Source organism: Schistocerca gregaria, chromosome 4 (assembly GCF_023897955.1).
Source record: "Schistocerca gregaria isolate iqSchGreg1 chromosome 4, iqSchGreg1.2, whole genome shotgun sequence".
NCBI classification, from domain to species: domain Eukaryota; kingdom Metazoa; phylum Arthropoda; class Insecta; order Orthoptera; family Acrididae; genus Schistocerca; species Schistocerca gregaria.
In genome coordinates, this window is record NC_064923.1 from 215,049,622 (window position 1) to 215,072,624 (window position 23,003).

The 23,003-nt window shown below is 38.8% G+C and overlaps 1 protein-coding gene across 1 annotated transcript in view; it reads right to left on the minus strand.

Moving 5' to 3' along the window:
- Window positions 1-22,299, minus strand: part of LOC126266965 (palmitoyltransferase ZDHHC16B) — a 73,940-nt gene extending 51,641 nt beyond the window's left edge. The window contains exons 1-3 of the mRNA XM_049971692.1: window positions 21,855-22,299; window positions 18,371-18,503; window positions 9,821-9,968 (exon numbers count right to left, since the gene is read on the minus strand). Coding sequence (XP_049827649.1) covers window positions 9,821-9,968; window positions 18,371-18,417 — 195 coding nt within the window. The 5' untranslated portion in view covers window positions 18,418-18,503; window positions 21,855-22,299. The remainder of the gene's footprint in view (window positions 1-9,820; window positions 9,969-18,370; window positions 18,504-21,854) is intronic.
- Between the last annotated feature and the right edge of the window lie 704 nt (window positions 22,300-23,003).

Sequence of the window (23,003 nt, forward strand, 5' to 3'; positions counted from 1 at the left end):
TGAAGAAGCAAGTTGGGATATTTTTAATTCCCCTCTTGTTTTGCCATCTGCCTCCTTAAATATGTTTTGTTACTTTTAACTATTTACCATTAGCATATGTGAATATAATCTGCATTTTCATAAAAGGGGAAGACTGGCCCTCAGTTTTAAAGAATATAACACCAGGTCTAATTCTGTGTTTAGTTTTATGTATGTAATTGATTTTCTAATTTATTTTGACTATTCCTAGTTAGTATCTTTTGTTATAGGGTGAAATCAGTAATTGTTTCATAACTTACATCCTATTGTTGATGAACAAACAGCTATAAATTCTGTACTAATTATCAACATTTGGAAGACGAAATACTAGTAATCTTAAAGTACCTATTTGGCTCTAATCGAAAACATGTTAGCAAAAACAGCTCTGAATTAATTTCAAGGTAACTAACAGTTTTATCAAAAGTATTGTTTTCGTAACTATATATGTTAATTTCATGATTTAAACAAATAATTCAGCCTAACTCTTGCAGTAGAAGAAACTGTTAAAAAGAACCAATTTTTTGATGTATTCAGTCAATTTAATGAGTTAAGTTTTAATTGTAATTTCTGTAAATTTATCTTCAAACAATGTGTAGTTTCAGTACCGATTATTGTGATGATATATAAGGGCCCGATTTTAGGTCACAAGACAGTTGGTCCAAGGCCAAGTTTCAGACGAGAAACCTCTGCTGGTTATTACAACAACAATGTTTCAATTTAACTGTGAAATAAGTGTTAAACAATTAGGCCATGTGTAAAAACCAATGACAGTGACTGCTCCATATGTACCTGATTATTCTTCAAAAACTGTGGACTTTGTGGTTATGTTTTTTACTGCTCGTAGATGTTCAACAGTAAATTATTGTAGCAGTATGTGGAGTTTTGCCTGCAAACTATTAATGAGGCTTATCGCAAGTTAAACAATAGTGCACTGGCCATATAACTGTGTATTATTGGGGGATTGTGAACAGTAAAATTAAAGTACAATGAAACAACTGTGCACCTCTCAGCTACATAATTTTCAGTAGTCAGTGTAGGAAACCACAACCCATTCTTTCTGCCAGTGTAGCAATGCAGTATAACGACACCGAGGACAATAAACAAACAATCAACAAAGAAATATAAAGCAGGTGGAATCACCACAAAATGGAGGATAAGGTGTTGAGGTTCTTGAGAAATACAGATAGTGTGATCTCACCCTCAATCCAGATCACAACGAAATTAGAACTACCTTAATACCTTCAGCTGCTAATGGGCGTTACATATATCAATGGGGACAGGTGAAAATGTGTGCCCCATCCAGGACTTGAACCCAGGATCTCCTCCTTACATGGCAGGCACTTTATCCATCTGAGCCACCGAGGGCACAGAGGATAGTGCAACTACAGGGACTATCTCGCGCACGCCTCCTGCGAGAACCACATTCTCACCTTGTACGACCACACATTACATTCGTAGTGTCCCACCCCATCACACTCATTACTCGTGGAAGACTTTCTTACCAAGTCTCGTAAGAGTTCGGGGAATATGTGTGCATCCGCACAGATGAAGGAGGTCATGGCCAGTGTTGCCAGAACAATATACTAGTATGGGTATGGTGTCTGTTCTTTCGGACATGGCCACTAAAAATAGAGATACACTCAATATGGAGCCCTGTGTGACCCCCATTCTCTTGAATATGGGGGGAAATATGGGAGGCACCAACTTGGACATGGAAAGTACAAAGTGACTTGAAATTTTGGATAAAAAATCGGAAGCGGCCTCTGAGACCTCACTCGTACAATGTGGCACGGATATGATGTTGCCAGGTCATGTCGTACGCTTTTCATAAATCAAAATAGATGGCAACCAGGTTTTGGCATCTGGAAAAGGCTGTTCATATGACAGACTTGAGGGACACAAGATAATCAATGGTAGAGTGACCCTGGCAGAAGCCGCCCTAATGTGGAGCCAGTAGGCCACATGACTCCAGGACCTTACCCAACTGCCGACACACGATACCTTCCAGCAGCTTACAAAGAACATTGGTGAGGCTTGTGGGCTGACAGCTATCCAGATGAAGTGGGTTTAAGCACCGGAATGATGGTGCTTTCCCGCCAATGCCATAGAAAGACACCATTGCACCAGATCCGGTGAAGATGATGAGGAGACGTCGCTTGTAGTCAGATAGGAGATGTTTAATCATCTGACTGAGGATCCGATCTGGCCCAGGAGTTGTGTTGGGGCAATGTGCAAGGGCACTGAGGAGCTCCCACTCTGTAAATGTGGCATTATACGGTTCACTGTGATGTGCAGCAAACGAAAGGACTTTCCTTTCCATCCCCCATTTGTGGGTGCGACAGGCAGGGAGGTAGCGCTCCGATGCAGAGGCTCGGGCATAGTGTTCAACAATCACATTGGCGTCGGAATATAACACACCGTTGATGTTAATGCCAGGGACACCTGTTGGGGTCTGGTACCCAAAAAGACGTCTGGTCTTCGTCAGACTTCTGAAAGTGACTTATGGCACCCAATGGTCGAGACTTCTCTCCCAACACTCCTGCTTCCATCTTTTGATAATCTGGCAAACTCATCCATGGAGCCGCTTAAAGGCTATTAGGTGCTCCAGAGAAGGGTGCCACCTATGCCGCTATAGAGCTCGCCAATGCTCCTCAATTGCCTCAGCAACTTCTGGCGATCACCAAGCGACCGCCTTTTGCCGGGGGCACCCTAAAGAGCGAAGGATCGTGTTTACCGCCACTGTAACAATTGTTGTAGTCACCTGCTCAACCACCGCATCGATGTTACCATGTGGGGGAGAGTCAACGGTGACAGCAGAGGTGAAAGTTTCCCAGTCTGCTTTGTTTAAAGCCTATCTGGGCAGGTGTTTGTGGGCCTGAAACCGGGGCAGTGACAGGAAGATGGGGAAGTGGTCACTACCACACAGGTCGTCATGTGCTCTCCAGTGGATAGGTGGAGAAGTCCTGGGATGCAAATGGATAAATCAATGGCCCAGTAACTACTACAAGCCACACTGAAATGTGTGGCGGCCCCAGTACTTAACAGGCAGAGGTCGAGCTGGGACAGTAAAGCTTCAACATCTCTGTCTCGGCCAGTAAGCATGGTGCCACCCCACAAGGTGGTTATGGGCTTTAAAATCTCCCAAAAGTAGGAGAGGTTTAAGGAGTTGATCAATCAGTGCAGCTAATACATTCAGGAATACTGCACCACCTGGAGGAAGATATACATTGCAGACAGTTATTTCCTACATCATCCTTATTCTGACAACCACAGGTTCAAGAGGGGTTTGAAGGGGCACAGCTTCACTACAGACCGAGTTTAGGACATAAACGCAAACTCCACCCAACACTTGATTATAGTTGGTAAGGTTCCTGTAATATCCCTTATAGCCGCACAGGGCAGGGGTCCGCACTGCCGGGAACCAGGTTTTCTGGAAGGCAATGCAGAAAGCAGGTGCAAAGCTTAACAGTTGCTGTAGCTCAGCCAGGCGGTGGAAAAGACCGCCGCAAGTCCATCGGAAGATGACGCCGTCATGAGATTGGGAAGGCATGGAACATTCAATGAGGCAGTTTATGCCTCAGAGCCTCCTGCTGCCAATGACTTATTGCCTGAGCAGTCTATATCCATTGTGTCTGAGGATCTGACGAGTTATAGGCCCTCAGTGGATGCCAGAATCTCCACCTTATCCCCAGACACAGATCTTGTAGGTAGCGGTGTTTTCCTTGGTCTTAAGGGCCTTCATTTTGGACTTTTCTCACTGCTCCTTGAGTTTCTCTGGCTGGGAGGGCTTCACTGATTCAGTCTCCGGTACTGAGGACTGGTGTCTCCAATGGTTGGGGGGCCAGTGCTCCTGAGGTAGGTGGTGCGGGAGCAACAGAGGGGGGGAAGTGCCCCCACCATCAAGGGGGCTCGTGTAGCCTTCTGGCTCTGAGAAACAACTGAAATTTGCGGAACTGATTGGGCTACAAATGTTCCCGTAGCAGTGGCATATGAGGTGGTCATAGCCACAGGATGCAGGCGCTCATATTTTATCTTAGCCTCAGTGAAGCCAGTTGGTCCAGAATCTTTTATTCCATGATTTTCCTCTCTTTCTATAAAATCCAGCAGTCTGGTGAGCAAGGTGAATGGTGCTCTCCACAGTCAACACAGATGGGATGTGGGGCACATGGAGTATTGGGATGTGATGGACGTCCGCAACCTCGGCATATGACACTGGAAGTACAGCAGGAAGACATATGGCCAAACTTCCAGCATTTAAAGCACTGCATTGGGGGAGGGATATATGGCTTGACATCACAGTGGTAGACCATCACCTTGACCTTCTCGGGTAACGTGTCACCCTCGAAGGCCGAGATGAAGGCACCGGTGGCAAGCTGATTATCCCTCGGACCCCGATGGACATGCCAGATGAAATAAACACCTCGCCGCTCTAAACTGGAGCGCAGTACGCCGGCAGACTGCAAAAGAAGCTCCATGTGGAATATAATACCTTGGACCATATTTAAGCTCTTATGTGGTGTGATGGTACCAGAAACATCCCCCAACTTGTTACAAGTGAGTAAAGCCTGTGACTGGGCAGAGGATGCTGTTTTTATCAAGACTGACCCAGATCACATTTTGGACAAGCCCTTCACCCTCCCAAACTTGTACTCTAAATAGTCTACAAAAAACTGTGGCTTCATCGAAACAAAGGAGTCCCCATCAGTTCTTGTACATACAAGGTTCCCGAATGAGTAAGGTTCGCTGCCATCCTTAGCCTGGTGTTCCTCCCTTGGTGTGGCCAATGAGGGGAATGATTAAGGGTTGCACATTCTGGCGTTGTACTGAGACTTGGAATGCTTAGAGACTGCTGGTGTTTGATCACCAGCAAATGATGACGTGGTATGCTTCATCTCACGTCATACGTCATCCGCCCTGATGCCACCCACTCTGACCAGGGGACCTCCCCACGGGTGCATCTCTGCTGGTAGCTTTTCAGAGGACTCCCTCGTTGTTCAAATGTGATGCAAGCATCCCTCTTGGATTATTGTATTGGGGAAATACAAAATCGTGCTAAAGGCAAGTCAAAGTTTTCTGGAAATCAAGAAGAGTCTCTCAAACTTAAAGCCGACAATATGACTTTCTTGGCAACTCTGAATATAAAATCATTAATATATCAGCAAGAAGAAATAAATGACTAAAGCTCTTTACTAAAATAAAATTCTAGCACCATCATTTCAAAAAAAAACTTCCTTTACACATGAAGAAATGTTTGATTGGATGGATACTGTTTCTTTGATAGCAAAGTCCAAAAGAGAGTGACGAACACCCTACTTCTCAACACATCATTTACTGTCAAGAACAAAATCTTTAGTCTGTCTCGACCTTTGAAATATCTAAGTACTAACAAAATATTGCACAACCACAACACACTTTTATTAATGTCCATACCACAACAAATGATAAAAATCAGGAGGATTTTGAAAAAACAGACAAATTATGGAATGCAGTAGATACTAAAATAATAATGATCCCAAAATGCCATGAAAGATGTTACTGTGTGATTTTAGAACACAAACGATGTGGGGGAAAAAACTATAGGAGTAGTGTTGGATGCTAACTGCTAAATAAAAAGAACAACAAAAATTAAAAAAATGTTTCACTGAGTTATGTGATAGCCTTAATTCTCTACTAATATTTGCACATTCTTGTTGCATGTCCAGGAAGCAAACAACATAGGTCTCACTTGATACAACAACAGGGGAATTTCAAATTTATCTCAAATGCACAGAAAAAAAATTTAAAAACTTTTAAAAAATGTTGATCCTAATCACTGTGTATCAGTAATGAAGTTCAGATCCATACCACCTAACAGGAAGAGGAAAACAACAGCTGGCTCTCATTTCAACACTAAGAAACTAAAAAAAAAAAAATAATTCAAAGTGCCATCTTGACCGCTGAAGAGAGAGTAAAAATACAACAAAAAGTGCACGTCCATAAATGCCAAAAATTCATCATTAAAGTGATTTTCCTGAATCGCTTCAGGCAATTGCTGGGATGGTTCCTTTGAAAGGGCACGGCTGACTTCCTTCCCCATTCCCTAATCCGACGAGACCGATGACCTCACTGTTTGGTCTCCTCCCCCAAATCAATCCCCACATCATTAAAATTCTGTCCTAAGCCCACATGTCTATACACTGCTGGGTGTCTTATCCACTTTGAGAGATATTAACTAGCAGAATCAAAAAGAAAAGAGAGAAAGATCTTATACAATACAATGAGTCTAGATTACAAAAACAGGATCTACATAAAAAATTTAAAATAAAAAATTTAAAATATAGAAAAACATGTAGACGCAATGCATAATGACGCAGTTTGATTTCATGGCTATATACCTAGAATGAACAATTCCAAAGGGACAAAATGCAACATCTTTGCCTCTAAATCAAAAACAGGAATATCCGGCAGCACATAAACATGAAAAAGAACTAAGAGGAAATGAATATATGACTGGAGAAAACACGAAACCAAGACTTCTTCAGAGTGCTCTACTGACATTAGAAACTTCCCGAGATGAGAAACGAACACCTGAAAAACAATGGTCAGGTGAATGCTGTGCTAGACACGACACATTGAAGGAAACATCTGACTTAAATGCAAGTAAAAATAAAAAAAACTAAGAACAACTGTTGTAATGGCTGTAAGCTTATCGCTGTCCTTAGACAGCTGACTAACAAAAGAAATAAATAAACACGCTGAAGATCACAACAATATAGTTACATGAGGAGTTTCAATTAGTAGCCACTGAGAGCTGTGAGCTCGGTCACAAAAACTTATTTAATGAGCAACATTCTTTCATGAAAGGATTACTGAATTTTCACAAGTGACACTGTAATCGGTCTTCAAGTACATTTCAGGATGACAAAATTGTTAATAAAGTAATGTTTATCTATATGGTGCATTGTTTTTAGTAACTAGGGAAGTGAATCTATACTGCAGGAATGGAGTAAATGACGCTCAGCAAAATAAGTCTCTAAGTAAATGGTTAGCTGTTTGGACGCAATTGTGAAAAACTGTCATTAAAAACTGTAAAAAATTCATTTAGGGGTGTTTCCTCCACTTTCTGCTGTTTTGAAATTCCAAACCATAGTGAAATCCAACTGATATCATTAAGTTAGGGGAACAAAAACTTAAACATCAGGCTGTTAGCAAAAACATCTTGAAAGTGATTCTGCACTGGACTATGTTTGTAGGTCCACTATATGTATCATTCTTCATAAATCCTTAACACTGTCATAACAATAAGAGACAACAGAAAATACGCAAGTATTTTTTCAGCATATTTTCCTTACTCGTTTTGACTCATCTCATGTACCAACCCACATTACACTGTCTGCTACTGTCATGCAACAATATTCCTCGGGCATTGTTCATTTTTCATGTTTTGCTGTCCTCGTGAATACCAGCTGATAAAATGAGTATCAAATTAGCCAATGAGCGGATAAAATTCCACATCAAAAACAGATTGTTTGCAGTGAGAAATTTAGCAATGTTTTCAGTAAATCATGGGCATCACATAAAAAGTGTAATATATATTACATTCCATCCTGAATTTCCCACTGTTTCAAAAGTATAATCAGTTGGGCTGACTATCTACATGTGGCAAAAACTAAGTTACAAATATCTGCCAAAAATCAGAGAAAAATACACCTGATAAAATGTGGTGCATATAAAATAAAAGCAGTTACTCTGGGAAAAAATATTTTACACAGAACACTATCAGCAATATATATATATATATATACAGGTGAAATTATAATAATTTAATGTGAATATTGGTCTTGCTTTTAATTTACACTCTAATAAATTATAGGAGGGATGGCTAATAATGTAGTGCTTTACTTCAAAACCAGCAATAGCAGCAGTAATGTGGGTGCAGAGAGGCACTGTTTCATGGCAGCAACAAAAAAGTTTCCTAACTGAAAGGAGCAGCACACTGGCATAAGCCAGCAATCAGAGTCAGGAGGCAGTAAACTGCACCAACAACATACCTAGTGCCAGAGTTTCCCCACATGCTCATCATTTGATGAGCCAAGTGTAAGTTAACAAATGCTATGGATGTAGCAGCCATTACACACCTCATTCCCCCATACTAGGTATTTATTATGTGCGATAGTACATCTGTCAATGTCCTGCTGCTGATATGGGTGAAGTGGACCATTACATAAGTAGTAAATAAAGGAGTAATTAACAGCTTTAATGTAAATGGTGACAGTATACACAAATAATAGAGTGAGATGATTTCCTGCATCCTGCCGTACTGAAAAATCTATCACAATCAGACAAATCGACCCTCTGCTAATAGTGGAGAGTAGTGGTCGATTGCTGCAAAATTCACACTTGTTACAATCATCAGGGGCATTCATATCACTGTCTTAATGAAGAGGTCATTGAATGAACGAATTGCATGGCAGCAAACACTGTGTACAGGAATCCTAAGCACATGACTGCTGCACCAATGCTACTGAAAATGCAGCAGCAGTACCAGACTTCACATTCCACAAATAATGTAAAAATGTGCTCTATAACAAATATAATTTTCTGCTAGATCAAATGAGTATGCATGTCAGGTTAGAAACAGAAAATAATAAACAATTATCACTACTGTTGAAAGGAGATAAGCTAATTGTAACAACACCATGGTGTGGAAAATGTTGTCAGTAATATCTGGCAAAAACTGCTTTGTGTTACAGACACTCAACCGATGTGGCTATGAATAAATTCCTGAAGATCATGGGCACTGGCATATATTGTCTTCCTCCGATTAGACTCAATCTTCTGGAAAACTATGACATACCAGATAGCTACAAGTTTGACAGCTGATGCAAGTGTAGGAACAATGTTTCCAAAATTGTTGGATGTAACTGGGAAGAAAATTACAAATGTCTAGAGTTTTACATAAAGCCTGATGATATTTACATGCAAATACATAATAATTAATTGCAAACCTTAATGCCTGCTTTACAGTTCCTGTCACAATGATGAAACATTATAGTTACTCCTAAAGCATTATTTTATGCTTAACACTTTTGTTTCTCTTAAATTCAAGCTCCCTGGTACACTGAATTCTCTTCATTAATGTATATCTTAACCTAACCCACATGAGTGAAGATTGATCTTTATGGTGGACTCTAAAGAACACAATTACTTGATGAAAAAGCAAACAAAATAACTAACAAAGTAGTCAAAATGTATTAATTTAGAAAATTTACAGATTAATATGTCAAATGAGGTTTTCGTAAACATAAAAGCTGCTTTATTCCTTTCAAGCTGTCCTCTTGGACCACTCTTGAATGCTTTTCAACATTAAAAAAAATGTAACAGAGCAAAATAGTCTCAAAAAGAAAGAACAGCATAGATGAAAATAAGAAACCAGTGAAACAGTGGCAAAAAACTGGGCCTTTGCACTTGGAATGAAAATAAGTAGACATTCAAGAACACACTGAAATATAGAAAAAAATAATAGATTCGAAATGGAAAGACTGAAAAATGGGAGAAGAAATTAAGGTAGGTGTTGCAAAAGAAAGCATAATCATGAAATAAGTTGTCAGAATATGAATAAGCCACATGATTTCTGTAATGTACATGGTTGTGCTAAACGGCAAATACATCAGTGTTTTCACAATGTGCGAAATGCACAATACTACAGTACACCACATTTTCAGATGATGATTCATCCACTGACATTACTTTCTATTAATTTTAAGTCATTTTAGGAACTAAGCAGTTTACTCTCAAATGTATATAAAAACTAATTACTTACTGGTCCTAAAATCTTTGCAAAGTTGTCCACAAATGAAAATATTGGCTCCATACAAATGTCCACAATATAAGAATGATCTGTAAAATGATTGTAGAAAAGTGATTTCACAGCTACCCGGAATCTGTACAAATGCCATTTCAAGAACCTCCTGTAAAATAAAATCAAGAGCATTTAATGAACAAATAATAGTTTGTCTTACACACTGGTTACTTTTATTTAATGGAGAAACTGAAACAGTAATTAAATAATTTAACAATTCAGACATAAGTAATAAGTGGAAAAAATTCCACAGTCATACATTCACCACTAACTAGCACATAGTTTTTTTGAGTTTCTTTCAGTATTACATTGTCGAATAAAAGTAATCATCTAACAGTCATGTCAAAATAGTTTATCATGAAGTACTTCATCAGTACAATTTTGTGCTCAAAGACATCCATATTTGTATACTTCTGTGTTTTATGCCCGGAACAGTAATTATGATTGGAACATACAGGTACACAAACATTTCCATTTACACTTTTTTTGTTCTGAGCACACATCATGTTACTGTACTGTAGAAAAAGTGAAAGCAACAATCAGGAACAGTGTACACAAAGTCTCGAGTTCTCCTGCACTACATTTCATTTTTCCATGTGCTAATGAAAAAGAGAAGACACATGTTGTTGTTGTCGTCGTCATTTGTCTTGTCATCGTCTTCTTCTTCTTCTTCTTCTTCTTACTCAGTCCAAAGACTGGTTTCATACAGATGTCCATGCTATTCTATCCTGTGCAGTCACCTTCATCTCCAAGTAACTACTGCAACCTATATACTTCTGAATCTGCTCACTGTATTCATCTCTTTGTCTACCTACACAACTTTTTCGCAACTACACTTCCCTCCGGTACTAAATTGGTGATCCCTTGATGTCCAGAATATGTCCTTCCAACTGATCCCTTCTCCTAGTTAGACTGTGCTACAAATTTCCTTGCTCCCTAAGTATATTCAGTACTTCCTAATTAGTTATGTGATATACCCACCTAATTTTCAGCATTCTTCTGTAGCAACACATTTCAAAAGCTTTTGTTCTCTTCTTGTCTAAACTGTTTATCGTCCATGTTTCACTTCATTACATGGCTACACTCCATCAAATACTTTTCTAAAAGACTTCTCTTCTTCAGAAACATACATTTTATATCCTCTCCGCTTCAGCTATTATCAGTTTCTTGCCGTCCAAACAACAAAACTTATCTTTTACTGTAAGGGTCTCGGTTCCATCAGAGCCACCCAATTTAATTAGACTCCATTCCACTGTCCTTGTTTTACTTTTCTTGATGTTCATCTTACATCCTCCTTCCAGTATCCTGTCCATTCCATTCAACTGCTCTTCCAAGTTCTTTGCTCCCTTTGAGAATAGCAATGTCATTGGCAAACCACAAAGTTTTATTTTTGCTCTCTGAACATTAATTCTTACTTCAGATTTTTTTCTCTGGTTTCCTTTACTGCTTCCTTACTGTACACACCAAATAACATCAGGGATAGGCTAAAATCATGTCTCACTCCCTTCTTAACCACTGCTTCCTTTTCATGCCCCCTCGACTCTTGTAACTGCCATCTGGTTTCAGTACAAGTTGTAAATAGCCTTTTGCTCCCTGTATTTTACCCCTGCTACCCTCATAATTTCAAGGAGATTATTCCAGTCAACATTGCCGTAAGCTTTCTCTAAGTCTAGATGTGCCATAAACACAGGTTTGCCTTTCCCTAACCTATCTCCTATGAAAAGATGCAGGTTCAGTATTGCCTTGCATGTTCCTACATTTCGTCGGGACCCAATCTCACCTTCCCTGAGGTCAGTTTCTACCAGTTTTTCCATTCTTCTGTAAAGAATTCATGTCTGTATTTTGCAACCATATCTTACTTCACTAATAGTTCGGAAATATTTCCAACCGTCAGCGCCTGCTTTCTTTGAAATTGGAATTATTATCTTCTTTTTGAAAAATGAGGGAATTTTGCCTGTTTCATACATATTGCTCATGAGATGGAAGAGTTTTGTCATGACTGGCACTCCCAAGGCTGTCGACAGTGTTGTTGTCTACACACACGGCCTTGTTTCAACTTAGGTCTTTCAGTGCTCTGTCAAATTCCTCTCGCAATATCATACCTCCCATCTCATCTTCACCTATGTTCTCTTCCATTTCTATAATCCTGCCATCAAGCACATCTCTCTTGTACAGACCCTCTGTGTACTTCTTCCACCTTTCAGCTTTCCCTCCTTTGCTTGGGTCTCATTTTCCATCTGAGCTCTTGGTATTCATACAAACAGTTCTCTTTTCTCCAAAGGTCACTTTAATTTTCCTGCAGGTTGTATATCTTTCCCCTAGTGATATATACTTTTAAATACTTACTTTTTTGTTCTGATCATTGACACTTAGCCATTTTGCACTACCTGCCAATCTCATTTTTTAGACTTTTGCATTTCCTTTCGCCTGCTTCATTTACTGCATTTTACATTTTCTCCTTTCATCAATTAAATTCAATATCTCTTCAAGTACCACACATTTTTCTGGCCTTTCAACAGATACCCCCTCCCTTGTAGTTGCACCTACGGTGTGGCTATCCGCAACATTGGGGGATGCAAGTCTCCCCACCAATGGCAATGTCCATGGTTTATGGGACGAGGGGGAGTGGGGGTGGGGGGTAGTGAGGTGAAGCAACATGTAAAGGTGCTAACTTTAATACCTTAATAGGTGTGTTCTCCGGCCACTGTTTGATGAGAAGCTTTTTTTTTATCTATCCAATTACATTATGTTATTGAGTCTGTATTTTTCACATTTAATAAATGTATTTACAGGAGGGTGACTAGGGCTCTACGTGATCACAGTTGATTTTCCCATCTACACTCAATCATCATCATCTCAACACACGAGTTTTCTTCAAAAGCAAATGTGAAGCATACAGGGGCTTTACAGTTCAACTTGCTTTTCGAGCATTTTCTCATTTTCTAGGAACCCTGCATGTCCTCAAATTCAGCAGAATGTGTCCTTACAATGTCAGTTTAAAGGAAATATTTGTCCTTTATGTACTGGACTATTATGTCTGTTGGGTACCACTAATGAACATTTTATATGTTGTTGGAATATACCTAGAGTCTGTCCTTATGGATTGCCATGTGCATTTTCTCCTGTGTTTCGGTAGATAGTTGCTATTTCATTTCTGCAGTATGTAGCTGGGGTCTGCTCAAACAAATCCTGTTCAACAAGTCTTTCACGCGAAGCCCAGCATCAGTGGAAAGTATTGGTTTGTTTCCCATTACATACAACATACAAAATCAGTCTAGTGCATTATTCAATTTATTGAAATGTATTAACAAGAATAGTGAAACACAAAGAATAACCAGTATTCCAGCAAAGAACTAAGCAGCACTTCTGCATGGCGTTAGCAGTCAGTGCAGGTTAAGACAGCACTGCTGCTGTTGTTGTATTTGTTATTCTTCATGTTCACTGTACTTGTCAACACACATCGATAAAACAAATTTGGGAGCACTCTCTTGAATGGGCATTTAAAATTCCACTTTAAAAATAATTTTGTTTTCAATGGGAAACAAACCAACCCATTCCATCACACTTTGCATCACATGAAAGACATGATGATTGGTATCTGTTTGAGCTGATTCCAGCTACACACTGCAAAAATGAAATTGCAAATATCTGCTGAAACGTTTGAGAAAATGCTCTTGATGACTCTTAGGAGAGACATTCTGTAATGTGATTACTTCAAAGAGGCCTCACACTCCATTGCACCCAGAGACAATGCAGACCCACTTTAAAGGCAGAAATTTAAGTTTATTCAAAAGATACATTCACAGAAAATAACTGAACAACCAAATTTATTCCCATTCACTTCCATAAATATGAAGAACAGTACAGCTTCTCATCTCATTTTGTTAAATACATGTTCCATAGGTTATACTCAAGAAGCAAGTTATGATCTCTGATAGGTAAAAAGAGACATACAGACCCCTCTTATTTCGTGAATAGTTTGAGACACAGAAATGAGGTTTTTCAGGAATACGCAGAGGGAAAAATAATTTTATTGATTTTTAATCCCCTCGACCCTTGTACCAACTGAGAAATTGAATTATGTTTTTCTTTTTTTACATGTAACAATGTTTTTTAATAGTTTTGGAAATCCCCTGAAATGGCGAGTACAGTGAGACAACGCTTGCAAGTGTTGGCACAGAAACTTCTCACAGTGATTATGCGAAACCCAACTCTCACGTGTCAGACGTGGGTAAAGCAGGTGGAAGACTTTGTTTTATTGGTATAACACTGGGGAAAAGCAATCACTCTACAAATGAGATTGCTTACAATCACCCATACAACCCATTCTACAATATTGCTTAAGTATGTGGGACCTGTACCCAATACGGCTAATAGGGGATACTGAATGTATACAGAGAAAGGCAGCAAGAATGGTCATAGGTTTTGTCTCACCCATGCAAGAGTGTCACAGGGATGCTGAACTGCCAGAGTCTTTTAGTTAGATGTAAACCCCTACTTGCAAACTGGCTTTAAAAGATGACTCTAGGAATAAGCTGCAACCTGTTATGTACCGCTCAAAGGGATCAGCCTACACAGAGCCATTTAAACGTTCTTTCTGCACTCCTTATGTGAATGGAATGGGAAGAAACCCTAATAATTGGTACTGAAAGAAAGGATATTGCGGAGACATGGCTTAGCCACAGCCTGGGGGATGTTTCCAGAATGAGATTTTCACTCTGCAGCACTCTTTCAGGAGTGCTAGTTCTGCAAGGTTCGCAGGAGAGCTTCTGTAAAGTTTGGAAGGTAGGAGACGGATACTGGCAGAAATAAAGCTGTAAGTACCGGGCATGAGTCGTGCTTCGGTAGCTCAGATGGTAGAGCACTTGCCCGCGAAAGGCAAAGGTCCCGAGTTCGAGTCTCGGTCGGGCACACAGTTTTAATCTGCCAGGAAGTTTCATATCAGCGCACACTCCGCTGCAGAGTGAAAATCTCATTCTGGAATATATCACTGTACTTATCTTATCAAGAGGTTTTGAATGCTGTTACAAAAAGTTATATTCTTTACACCTAAAAAAATACTTGCTTCAATATTTCAGTCACTACTAGTGTTGGAAAACATTTCATTTCTTGTGTGAATTATCTAAAAGCTACATATTTAATTCCTTTCTATGCCAAGCTTAGATTCAACAAAGACGACTGCATATCACTTTTTTTTCTGGTACTGTATTTATGAATATCTCAGTTACTCAAATTCAGAAGGGTTACTGACAATAAATTTCAATTGTATATAAATGAACTGTGATGCTGTTGTTAATATTACAGGCTGAGTAAACAAATACCTATAAACTGTATATTAAGGAATGCTACACACAATAAATAGTTTCTGCCTGAGTTAGGTGCCATCTCAAAATACTATCTTTGAGGTCATAAATGAATAAAAATATGCAAACAATTTAAATTACTGACTTATTATTATTCTTACAACAAAATTAGCTAACCCTAGACATTTCAGTATGTGTCCTACGTGGTTATCTAGTTCAGGTTTTCAACACACACACAACTGGAACTTTCTCTTATCTTTTTTCCCAGCTGTGGATTCTCAACCTTCTTTCCTCTAAGTTCCTTCTATACCTCGAACAGCTTAACTTTGAGACAGAGATTGCAGTGGTGAGTAGCAGTGTTGCCAGAGTGCAGCGAATCACACTTGACAAGCATCTACAAAACAGGCAACACAGTCGGTACATGGTGCTCAAGTGAGGGAAAGCTAGGACTGAGGGGTTGACCTCTACCACCTGTCTCACAGAACCATCAATTGTAAAATTATATTAATCAGTGTGTAATGATATCCTAATCTGTTCCTGCATAATCCAATTTGTTCTACACTCCATCACAAATGTCATGATCCCTCTCCTGTCCAGTTTCGTCCCCTCCTTATAACTAGTTCACTACTTGCCCCAAGTAGATGGTGTGTCAGAGGACAACAGTGAGTGTGTATAAGAGAGAGCAGTATTTTTCAGTGGATGACAACAGACGAACCAAACAAATCTTCAAGTACACCTGACAACAGAAGTCAGGATTCAAGCAGCCAAGAAATATTTTCAATGAAACTTCTCAAGAATAATACACCAGCTGGAGAGGACTCTATAATTGCTTAACTCTGGAAATGTGGTGGAAGTAATGCTGTGGGCAAGCTCACCAAGGTCATCCAGAACATCTGGGAAACAGAGAAATTACCACCTGATTGGAACACGGCTCTGATCCTTCCCCTTCACAAAAAGGGAGATGTTACTGACCTGAACAACTACCGTGGAATTTCTCTTGTCTTGGTAACATACAAGATTCAACCAAGGCATTATTAACAAGGGCAGAAGATTAACTGGACAGTCAACAGGGAGACTATCAGGGAGGCTTCAGGAAAACCAGATCTTGTGCTGAACAGATTCTCAACCTTAAAATGGTATTGGCATACTCCAAGATGAGAAACCGCAAAGTGGTTGTCACCTTTGTTGATTTCAAGAAGGTCTAAGACTCTGCTGATAGAGAAACACTTAACAAAATACTCCAGGAATTAGGACTAGACAACAAAACCTGCAGACTCATTCTAGAAACCTTGATAAACACCCATTCGAAGGTCAAATTTAGAGGTGAGATCTCAAAAAGATAAAAGCTGGAGTGAGACAAGGGGATGGACTCTCCCCTTTTATCTTCAACTGTGTCCTCGAAAAGGTTATGAGAGAACGGCGCAAAGAACTGACCAATTTGGGTGTCCAGAGTGGTGGCTACCTGGGCCGTAAGAATGAAGGACTGATTGTAGATTGCCTACCTTTTGCTGACAACATAGCACTGATTGCTGATTCTCTTGAAATGACAACAATGCAGGTAAACTAACTCAGAAAACAGGCACCCAAAGTCGGTCTTCAAGTGACGCGGGAGAAAACAGTTGTTCACCAGCATCAAAGAAGCTAACAAAGATGTTATTAGACCTGGGAAAGATCTAAAGGACTGAGAAATTTAAGTATCTCGGCAAATGGATTGAACCCAACTTATCAGAGAAAAACTCCATTCTTCACGAGAGTCAATAAGTTGGAATTAGCCTATCAACTGACTATGAATACCTACATCAAGAAAAGCCTGCCACACAACCTGAAACTTAAGCACTACACAACAGTCATATGACCAGAAGCGCTATATGCCATGGAATGTCTTTCTACGAACTGGAGAGGTCTGATAGAGAAATTGGAAGTCAGAGAGAGAGGAGAACCCTCAGGATGATCCTATGCCCGATAGAAGAACCTGAGGACTTCAGAAGGTGGCATAACTCTGAGCTCCACGAACATATCAAGAGGCTCTCTGACTGTGCAAGAAAAAGAAGGGTAACTTTCTATAGTCATGTTGCAAGATTGCCTCCAAACAGATTAAACAACCATCTGTTCACCTTCTGTCAAAACAAGAAGGTTCGCACCACTTGGCTAACAGAAAACGAGGACATTAAAGAACTGGGAATAACTGATCTCCAGAACAGACAGTCTGTGAGATTGACTCTGAAGGAAGTCCGAAGATTTCGGGAAAAGCCCCAAAGAAAAGGTACCACACGGACAGAAGAAAGGAAGGAGTTACACCGACAGAGGATGCAACAGTACTGGACATAGATCAAAGCCCAACAGTTGAACAAGTGTGGTCCAAAGTAGCCTCATTCAGAAGAAGAAGAAATCAATGTAAGAGAGGAAGATACAATAGCCAGTGACAACTTTAGAACAAAAGTCTTACCGATAGAATGATTTTGTGCTGTTTTATCAAAATTTAACATTTTCATCAGTTTTTTTAATCCAAAAATGGTGTTTATACACCTAGCAGTAGAGGTTTCAAATAAAAAAAAGTTACACTTAGAAGGAGTTTGCTAGTTTTGAACTGCCACTAAAGCCCCTCTCAGACATCTGGGGTGTGTAACAGGGAGTCACTGGAACCTGTGCTCCATTGGTAATTGAACTGTTTTATTTAGTAGAGTCCATGAGCAAGTAAGTTCAAATGGCTCTGGGCACTATGGGACTTAACTGCTGTGGTCATTAGTCCCCTAGAACTTAGAACTACTTAAACCTAACTAACCTAAGGACATCACAAAACATCCAGCCATCACGAAGCAGAGAAAATCCCTGACCCCGCCGGAAATCGAACCCGGGCGCGGGAAGCGAGAACGCTACCACACAACCACGAGATGCGGGCGCAAGTAAGTAAAAATCATTCAGAGTCTTGTTGTTTGAATTCCCTTTCTGCTGTTGTTGCATTTTTCGATCCTTTCATCATGGTTTCTTCTTTATTAAATTTCAGAATACCCACAAATAAAGGATTAATATTTAGTGTTTATTGTATGATGCTCTTCCATTCTTTAACAACATTTTCACTATTCAAAAGTATCAGCTATAGTGTTTCTAAAGAGCTGTAATTCACCTAAGCCCTTCACACACCAAATCTTTAATCTGCACTATAAAAAATTATTGTTACAATTAGGCCCATATCAGATTAAATACTTACAGAACTAAGCCTGGAGCTGCTGTCAACTTCCATCTTATCCTGACCATAATTGGTATGAAACCAAAATGTGTATTTTCATTGCTTTACTGGATAAGGAGTATCACTTCAAATCATAATAATCCATTTCAGACAACTGTGAAAAATGGAAAGAGAAAAATACAATGCACATTCCATAAATGACATTGCAAATGCAATTTTGCTCAGTGACATCACAAATACAATTTTGCTCAATATTTGATTTTTTATGTCTAAATTACTCAGATATAAAAGCAAAACAGACACAAATCTCTTTTTAGAGAAACAGTAACTGTTACCTACAATGTGCAACATAAAATAAATGTCATAGGTGATTCTGACAACTAAAAAATGCCACCTATAAGTAAAATGTGGCATGGTTTTCAGGATCAAATTTTTCTTGTTCTGGAATACAAATTTCTGACTGATGTGCACCTGATGAAGACACTACTATTTTATGTGCGTACAAGCACGTTAACTATTCTTACACATTTTGTATGCCCATCCTTTTCACAGGAGGTCTTGGGTACCACAGCTGTTTACTGTTGTAAGGAAATTAAACGCCTGCACCCATCGTTATGGTTTTATTATTTTGTAACTACCAGTTTCTGCACTTCCATTCGCCATCTTTAGACCATAGTTAATACTGAAGGGGTTGACACGATCCCTATATATATACCACATCAGTGGCCAACATAGCTGGTTATGCAGACAATCTGTAAACTTTGGCATCAGCACTCCAACCATCAACTGCCAGTTGAGTGATTCAGTTGGCAGTTTATGATCAGAGTGCTTAACCAAAGTTTAAAGAATGTCTTCATAGCCAGTTACATTGGCCACTGATGTGGTGTACAGGGATCGTGTCAACAGCCTTCAGCATCAAGTACAGTCTGAAGATGGCACACTGAAGGGCCGAAACTGGTAGCTACAAAATAAATAAAATCATGAGGACAGGTGCAGGCATTTCATTTTCTTACAATTCTTACATATTGTTGTGTTTAGAATCATCCTTACTCAAAGTCTGATGTGACAGACTCACTGTGTGCGTGCCCCAATGAAACTGCTCTTATATCTTTGGTCTAAGTAACTTTTAAGCATGAGATGTCAAGGATAAGTTAAGGAAGGAAGGAAGGAAGGAAGGAGGGTTCAAGTTAATGTTCATAATAATATTGGTCAATAGGAAATGAAAATTTGTACTGCTGAACATGAAACTGGCTATGGTTTTGTTCATGGAACCATCCTCACAATCAGCTTTCATGGTTCACAGAAACTACAAGAAACTAAATCAGGGAGAACTGGCAGGTATTTGAAAAATGGTCTAACAGAATCCTAAATGTCTATGATGTACTTCACTTACTTTTTGCTTTCATCATCTTACACTTATAACTTCTTTTCTGTTGACTTTTCTTCAACTAAGAAATGTGGAGCAGCAAAACATGTGAATCTGCAAGGCAAAACCTTTTTTTCTTCCCCAGTGCTATATCCTGTGGAGCATACAAAGCTGTAAAGCATGTTGCATCCCTCCCTCCCTTTTAATGTATCTATTCACTTACCCACAAATGTAAAATGTCAATTTATTATTGAAAATCTTGCAACTGTGCACATCTCATTCCTTATGCAGCACTTTCTCTGAGAAATTTTAAGGCCATTACAGCCACAAATCTCTAACTGTAGGAAATGAGATATAAATATACAGTATTTCAAAAATTTGTAATTACAAACTGTCATAAATTTGTCATAAAAATTTAAATAATGTATGTTTGATATTTTTAAAAAAACCAATAGCTAAAAAGGTTTTCTCTCAAATATCCTGTGTACAATATATGTACTGAAAAAGAGATTATATGAACAAATAAATAAATAAATAAATAAATACTTCTGATTCACTATCCGATGTTAATCCTGCAGAATCCCTACAGTAAAATCTGATTGTGGCTGGAGAAAATAAGCCCCAGGATAGTAAAAGAAAAGCTTCACATCCACATCTTGTATACAACAAGGTGAAAATTAAAAGTAAAGAACTTTTCTAAGAATGTTACAAATTCCAATCATAATTTCATTTTAACTCAATGATTGATCATATTCATTGTTAGAAAAAAAAATATGGTGCTCTAATGTAAAAATAGAATAAAGTAACACATCAGACACTTAAATAGCTAATGCACTGCATGAGCCAGATGACATAGCCCTCGTCCTCAACCTGTCGAAACAGAATCATGATTTACAGTAGACCCAACCAATATTTCTTTATACAACCACTATAAGTGCTACATACAGAACATTTTCAACTACTTTGAAGTGAGCCTTCTGCCCACTAACAATCTCACTTTTTCATACTCCGGCAGCATGGAAGAAGATTCAATAGGCTCTATACTGTACGCCATAATGACAGTGATCTAGTCCTGTACCAGTGACTGTGTAATTTCACATGATATTTTGCTGTCGCATTCACGGACTACAGAATTCTTGATTGTTTATCAAGAGCATACAAAAAGTTTATACACAATGTACCACCAATACTAGACACCATGAAGAAAAATTTCAAATTAAGACATTCCAAAAATACGGTACCCTACATTCATTTCAGCATGATCTGGATTTAAATTATGGCAATATCCAACAAACATAGCATCAGCATTTTTCAAATCCATAAAATAAAAATATGTTTGGACTTGATACCGTCATTTTCGTCTTGGTAGATTCTGAACATGGCTGACTCAGTATATTTTCACAAGACAGAATACCAAATCAACAGGTACCTATCACATGTTTTCCCATGATTTAGGCTCTGTTTGCAGCCTCAAATATGTACCACAATGGATAAAATCACAAAGTTCCTCTACGATTTTTCCTTCATGTTTTTAGTAAGCTATTTTCTTAACCAAATCGCAACTTTGTACATTTCTTACGAAAAATCTGTGTGGGTCCACGCTAAAAAAGTGTAACAAAAACATAAAATAAATATAAGACGGAATCTTGTGCCAACTGACAAATATTGTCCCTTCCTTTAATGGTCATTCAGAAAAATCGGAGATCCGATAATAAACCGCAATTATTCGTGATTTCTGTATAATACGAATGTCTTCATTTCTATTGAGGCCAAACACTCCCGCTGCAAACGACGTCGTTAGGAAACAATAAATCCAAATCCTAAAAGTTATGCCCAAAAGTTGAAAATTGATTTGCAGCGAATTGCATACCGTATACAGATTTCCACTGTGGCTAACATTTTAAACATCTACATTTACTGCTAGTTCTGGATAAATATCGCAGAAAAACTAACATCATCTGGAAATTTCTCAAATAAAAAAGATAAGATACTGTGCATTCTGTTCGCAAAAGTGTAAACAAACAGATGGTAATGAAAAACATACAGTAAACGTGCTGTTTAGTGTTTTACCAATCTAATACAAGGATTTGGTTACACAAATTTAACAAAGATCGGTAGTACAATCTGAGTTGCTGGTACCTTTTCAAGCAACCCGTACAAGATATTCGCCGTCACACGTTTGTACATTTTACTCAGCAAGTACTTGTGTCATATGGTTGTTGTCATACAGCTTCTGGCATTTCCACAGATATTTAAAACCACAGCCTTTGGTGAGACCAATTTTAATGTATGCACAAATTAAACGTGATGAGGAAACGAAGGATAAAAAGGCATTTCACGGGGTAGATGCGCTTATTCAATGTTTTAGGTATCTCATTGAGAATTGTATGGGTAAGAGATTCTTCGATATTCTTTCCGATGACTGACATTTATACTATTTCTTGCCCATGGGGTATTTAAAAGCTTACTGGTTTTTAAAGTGTAATAATAGCATGGCTTTCCAACATAAAATTAAACTATCATGCTGCTATAGTCGAAGAACGCCCGCCTCTGTTGCAGACGACCTTGGTCGAAATGGAACAGTAAAGTGTAACATCTGTGGAGGAAAGCAACAGGCAATTAATCTCTGTAGCGCACTGATTTTGGCCGCGCTGTTCGAAGTGTGAAAATGCAACCGCAGTCTTCAACTAAATTTTACGAAGACTTATCAAAAGTTCTGGAAGACGAGCTAGCTGAGAATAAGAAGTGTATCGATAGACTACTTGAAATGAGGGGTAAGCTTATAGACTTTATGTGGAATTTATCCAATATAACAGAAGCAAACAAGCAAACCAATAACAGAGAAGTTGTCAGTAGCAAATAATATAATTTTTCATATACTCTAAATCAATCTGGTATACATTGTAATGCTTCAAGTTTCTGGTAAACGATCTCATTTCCACTGTTATGTACTTTCTGTATATTATGTATTGTGGAACACCACGTACCCTCTGTCACCTAACGTATGGTGGCTTCTGAGGAACTAATATAGCGTCATATGTAGTTGTATTGTTGCGGATATATATTTTTAAGATACAACATAGCTCGCATGACTTCAGCGTACTCGCTTTCATCCTGAATATTAGTGCACATATTCAGAACAATTATACGATTATTACATTGTTAATGATTACAATCAAAGTCGACCATCATTAAGGTACCATGATCTCTTTTAATTTTACCCACCACCCATGTTAGTGACATTTTAACTATGAAGCATTTAGGAAGTAGTATCCGATGATGCTTGAG